Source organism: Cupressus sempervirens, chromosome 5 (assembly GCF_028749045.1).
Source record: "Cupressus sempervirens isolate cs-2001-9-10 chromosome 5, ASM2874904v1, whole genome shotgun sequence".
Classification (NCBI taxonomy): Eukaryota; Viridiplantae; Streptophyta; class Pinopsida; order Cupressales; family Cupressaceae; genus Cupressus; species Cupressus sempervirens.
The window spans coordinates 532,876,212-532,882,211 of NC_143122.1; the positions used below are offsets into that span (position 1 = coordinate 532,876,212).

Here is a 6,000-nt window from a genome sequence, read left to right on the forward strand (position 1 = left end):
AGCAATCACAGTATTCCAGTCTTATGCAAACAAATCAGTTTACGGGGCCAAAATTTGTACAGATAACTTTCTTAGCTCTTGGTTATCAGCTTTGAACCTGTGTGCCAGAGCAAGAAAACATGCAGTGGAGGAGACGATGAATTGGAATGGTGCTGCTGCATCATGGCTTGGACAGTAGGGTTTTACCTGAGCTCCTCCTTAACTTTTTATTGGTGTTGTTTTTGTAAGGTTGTGAAGGGAATTAGGCTGGTGTTTGCTTAATTCATGTATATTCATAACATACTGCCCTCTGGTTTGCCTTAAAACTATGGCTGAGAATCGTACTCCGATTATTTCTTGCTTGCGGTTGTTAACTGTTCTTGCAGTCTTCCGGGTAGATGGTTAGCCTCACAATTACCAGCGTGACAAGGCAGTTTGCTAGTTCTTGAATTTCAGTGAATATGTGTTTTCAGCTTCTTAGCCATTTTATTGAACTTGTGGACTCTATAGAATCCCTCGATTAAATAGTTAATAAACAAGTAAACACTTATTTCAAGATGATGCATATCTAATTTGTTAAATTATTTTCAACTTGGGAAAAAGAAGTATTTTCTCCGTCAAATTGTACCCTCACACTGTGTTCACTTTCCTTTCTCGTGATCATCCAGAGAATTTGGTTTCTAGGTCTTTACTTGTTTCCATATTTGTTTTCCTCTATTAAAACTTTTATTTTGGTGAAATTAATCTCCTGTGAATAGATCGAAGTGATCAGCTTCCGAAGAGCCTCCTAGCTGCAGTTACGAATAGAGGCACGAGAAGCATAAATAGATTACGTACGCATAATAGGAAAAGAATCCAGAGCCAAATTCACCTAGATATTGGTCGAAGGCCTTAGGGGCGAAGCCCCTCTCAAAGATCCCACAGCGAGCAAATTTAGTCTTCCTTTCCGAGTGAAAAAGTGATGGCAGAACATTAAAATGAATGAACGAAAGGAAAATCAATCTTTCTTCAACAACTCGACGTATGGAAGCTAAGTGGTCAATCCAATTGACAAACCCGGCAAATCGGGAAAAAGTTTGATTGGAAAATTTTTGAAAATTAAGAACGCGAATAACAGAAAAGTTTCATCTGAACCACTACTCCCAGTGGGTGGTTGAAGCTTAAGTCCAAATTAAGTAGTAATTACATTCAGATAAATCATGATATAATTTGGTACATCATTTTTCTCTCTAAAACGCCAGGTACAGACCTTTTCACTCTCCATCGGTCATTATTACACCGTAGCCGTTTCCAATCTGAAAGGGCATGACCTGAACTTTGACATCTATGGTTCACATAGAACCAATGGGACAAGGCCTGCAATTTGATGGCTGTATTGGCCGTGTAAGAGCCTAAAATTCTACATAATAAATTTATTACTGGACCTACTTACTATTTTATTTAATATCTATAAATGAGATTTCATATTATTTAATATCTATAAATGAGATTTCATAATATGTATTATATATATGTATGATAAATATATCCTATTTTATATTTATATGTTTTTCTTTTTCCCTTTTTCTCTTTTTATTAAAAATATATTTTTATTTTGTATTTTGATAATTGCATATTTATATTTTTAGAAACTTTTGAAATAGAATATAATTATATGTTTCTCTTCTTTTTTTCTTGTTTCTATTTTGTATTTTGATGATTGCATATTTATATTAATTTAGAAATTTGTTGAAATAGAATATAATGAATTTTAAGAACTTATTTTTAATAATTTACTATATTACATATGTATTTTTATTTTTTTTTACTAATACATGAACGTAGAAACTTGCTTCTTTTATTTGAAAATTTTGTATAGATTATTAATTTATAATTATATGTTATTCATACAAAATTTGCATATATTACTAATTAATATTTATTATTTTCTAAACTATAAAATATTTAAACTTAAAATGATCTATTAAATTACTTTAAAATAAAAAAGTTGACACTCAACCATTTTCTTAAAATGTAAAATGAAAGGTATGAAATAAATTTAATCATGAAAAAATCATATTACAGCAAGGGCAGCCATCAAATTCCAAGCCTGAATGGGACGACCATAGAATTCATCTTCATTGTCGGTGCTTTCCTCCACGTGATTGGCTTAAATAAGTGATGTTGGTGGTTGGTTGGGCCTAGTTATGTTTCTGTTCATGCATTGGCTTTTGTTGCAACTCGCTTTTCCATCTGTCGTGTTTGGTGGTTACTGATCCCCATTTTTATTTGCAAAGTTTAAAAAATTCAAACCATTTTCTCCCACCTCTACAGAAAATAGTTCATATTTGCATAGGCACAAGACTCACCGCATGTGCCAAAATGGGAGCTTTGTAACAGGGTATGAAAGTCCATCGCTAGTTGTGGAAATGCTCTGGTCGACATATATGCAAAATGCAAAAGCATAGACAAGGCATGCAAATCATTCTGAATGGACGATTTCGAGAAATATGGTCTCGTTGGATGCAGTGTTTACATGGTATTAACAAACTGCAGTTTGATGAAAATAATCCTATATCGAGGAAGATGCATTTGTTATACACTAAGACACTTACCACATATGTTTTCCTTTCTGCAACAAGGTATGAATATCTAGATTCCTCCCACAAGGAAAATGACTTCATTCACTCCTTGCTCTCATGGGCTTTATATATCATGTCTAGTTACAAACCAAAATTGTTATAATGTATGCCAAGTTCACTAATCTTGAGGGTGCATGTATTATAAACTATTAGTTGCATGTTTTTTGTGTGGTTAAGTTCATAGAAATGATTTTTAAATTATTAAATTGTGTATATTCAATTTATCTTTTATTAATAAAATTATCACTAAAAATTCTACTTTGATTTATATATAATATAGAAATAACTCAATCCTTGGTATAAAAATCAATTTGATGTAATCTAATTTACATTTCATTAAAAGTCAAATGTTGGCTAAGTTCGAATTTTTATTTTTAAGTAATTGCTAAAAATTACAACTTTGTTTAATTTTTTAAGCTTAATCATTTTTTATATCAATGTAAAAATTATAAAAGGAACTCAAACACTTTATAAAAATCAATTTGAAGCACACTCAATTAACATTTAGTTAAAAGTCAAATGTTGACTTTGTTCAAATATTTTATTTTTAAATAATTACTAAACACTACAACTTTGTTTTCAAAATTAAGTTTTTAAACTTAATAACTGTTATATCTATATGAAAATTATTATTTATTTCAAAATACTTATAATTAACATTTCATTCAAAGTTAAATGTGTGGTGTGGGAGATTCTTCAAAAGGGAAAAGGGACAGCATATATTGAGAAATTGCACAATTTCAAACCCCACATTATTGATTACTTCTTCAAGAATTGGTCTAAGGAAAGGGTTACTCTTCATGGGGTAACAATGGATTTGATGGAGAAGTTTATAGTAGAGATAACTGGCCTTCTTTCTATGGAGGGCTTGAAATTCAAAAAGGAAACCAATATATCAAATGTGGCTTTCAAAAAAAATTCAAAAAGTGAAGATGAGGAAAAGAAGTTTGTGAAGATTGGGGATTTCTACAACTTGGAGTAGATTAAGGTAATATGACAAGATGTTTTATCTTGTGTCCGTGCGTATTTTATTTTGGATGGCAAATTGAAAAGGGTTCATAAATTCCATTTTCTATTTTTGAACCATTTTCGGTATAAGGATACATTGTCCTTTCCCTACTATTTGAGATTTTCTTCGTTGAATAGTCTTTAGGCCCATAGAAAGAAATATTCTAGACTCATGCTCCATGAAGGGTTTATTTTGTTGATTGAGAAACATTGTAGAAAAAATGTGGTGAACCTTTCATCTATAGTGGAAAAGAAAAGGAAATTGATTAGGAATGAGCCTCTTCATAAGATAAGTGCTAAGAAAATTAGAAGCAACATTGCCAAAAATGAGGAGGGTTATAGTGACAATAAGGGTAAAAAGAAGGAGAGTAATGCTGAGAATTCTAAAAAGGCTAATGGGGAAGCTATGGAGTCTGAGAAAAGTGAAGATGTTGAGGATGAAATGGAGACTAGGGATCTCAGTTCAAATTTGGATGGGTATTTTAGCAGTCGGGGTATCTCTTTGGTTAAAAATGATAGGGAAAGTAGTGAAGAAGGGAATACAAAGTCAAAGTCAATTTCAGAACCTACGGGTCAGAATGAGAGAATTTTGACTCAAATTGAAAGGCCTATACCCACTAAAATGGAGTTAATGGATGTCAAGCTTATGGTGGACACTGACAAGGAGAAGAATATTGAGGGTAAAGCCCTTGTGGTTAAAGAGTAGGATTTGGATAAGGAGAACCAAAAGGAGATGATGGCTCAAGAGGGTTTAAATAATGAAGATTAGTTACATCTGAAGGGTGCCTAGGAAATGACTACCGATTCAGAGAAAAGGTTTAATGATGAGGCCAAAGATGATAATATGGTGAAGCTATCTTTTCTCCATAAGGCTAAGTTGAAAGCTAGTGCATCTCTCCAAGTTGTTCGTGGCTCTATAATGAAATTGTTGTTCTTAAGAAAAAATGGGAGAGCTCTAGAGAGATTTGGATGAAGAAAAAATAAAGAGTCTAGTTGGAGAATTAAGTAGGTAACATCCTCGAGAGGTTGAAGGCCTATAAAATGGAATTACGCCAACTAGTTAAGGATAGTGAGCAACATATGGAAATAATTACTTCCAATTTATGTGTTGTCACTGCAAGTATGGGTAAAAGAAGTAACAAGGAGATTATTTCTCCTATTGTTGTCAAGATCTCAGGTGGCCCTAGTAAAAGAACTAGACAAAACACTAAGAAATTTGTGGTTGCTACTCCAAGTGTTGTTGTAGAAGAAACCCTTCAAAGTACTGTGGAGGCTGGTAAGGAATTAGCGAAGGTTATCAAAGAGTTAGTTTAACCATTGGTTCTGGTCTTTGGTTGGGTTGTTGGTCTTAGTTTTCGTAGTGTTGTTTCATTTCCAGCTTTTGTTAAACTATTTTCTTTAGGTTCCAAGTCCTTGTAAAACCTGGTTTTGAACTTTGATTTTCTTTTTGGTAGGTTCTAGGTCCTTGTAAAGCTTGGCTTTTGATGTTTTGTGAACTTTAAGTTCCAGGTCATTGTAAAACCTGAGGTACAATTATCATATATCTTTTAGGTAGTTGTAAGGGGTTTTGGGTGCCCTCAAAATTTGTTTTTACCTTAATCTAAACATTTCATTAAAAGTCATATGTTGACTTTGTTCAAATATTGTATTTTTAAATAAGTACTAAACACTACAACTTTGTTTTGGAAACTTAAATTTTTTTAAGTTAATAAATGTTATATCAATATATGGTAGGGCTAAGAAAGTCCATAAATTTTACTTTGTTTTTCTAAATCATTTTAGGCACAAAGATAGGATTTCCTTTCCATTTTTTCTAAGATACTCTCTACTTTTAAGCCTTTATGCACATAGGAAGAAAGAGTCGCATCCCGTGCTTCATGAAGGTTTAATTTTACTCATTGAAAACTATTGTAAAAGTAAGGCTATAAAGCCCTCACCAGTTCTTGAGAAAATGAAAGGGTCTGGTAATGCTCCCCACTCTAAGAGAATTAAAGTGGAAGAAGGGGCTAGTGATAGCAAGAAGGTTTTCAAATGGGAGAGGACTAAGAAACATGTTGATGAGATTACTGAATCTAAGAATTCGAATAATGATGAGAAAAAGGGAATGGGGGATCTCAATTCTAACCTGGATAGTTACTCCGAGAGTAAAGGACTATCAACCGATAAAGACAATGTGGAGGTAAGTAAGGATAGAAATACAAACTCGAATGTTGGGTCAAAATCCCTTGGGGAGGATGATGAAAAATAGAGTGATCACCCTTCTCATAATGCCTGTGAGGAGAAAATGGAGGAGGATACTAGTAAAGAGATTGAAGAAAAAGGCCTTGTGGGTAAGGACAATAGCCAGAGTAAAGAAGAAAATGAGAAAAGGATGGAGAATATGGACATTAAG

General features: G+C 33.0%; 1 protein-coding gene across 12 annotated transcripts in view; it reads right to left on the reverse strand.

Moving 5' to 3' along the window:
* LOC149557046 (uncharacterized) overlaps window positions 1-1,394 on the reverse strand; it is a 55,537-nt gene extending 54,143 nt beyond the window's left edge. For 2 of the 12 annotated variants that reach the window (XM_089831693.1, XM_089831705.1), the window contains exons 1-2: window positions 1,229-1,390; window positions 851-929 (exon numbers count right to left, since the gene is read on the reverse strand). In XM_089831693.1, coding sequence (XP_089687819.1) covers window positions 851-929; window positions 1,229-1,243 — 94 coding nt within the window. In that variant the 5' untranslated portion in view covers window positions 1,244-1,390. The other 10 variants (XM_089831695.1, XM_089831694.1, XM_089831696.1 and 7 more) reach the window with 10 other exon arrangements.
* Between the last annotated feature and the right edge of the window lie 4,606 nt (window positions 1,395-6,000).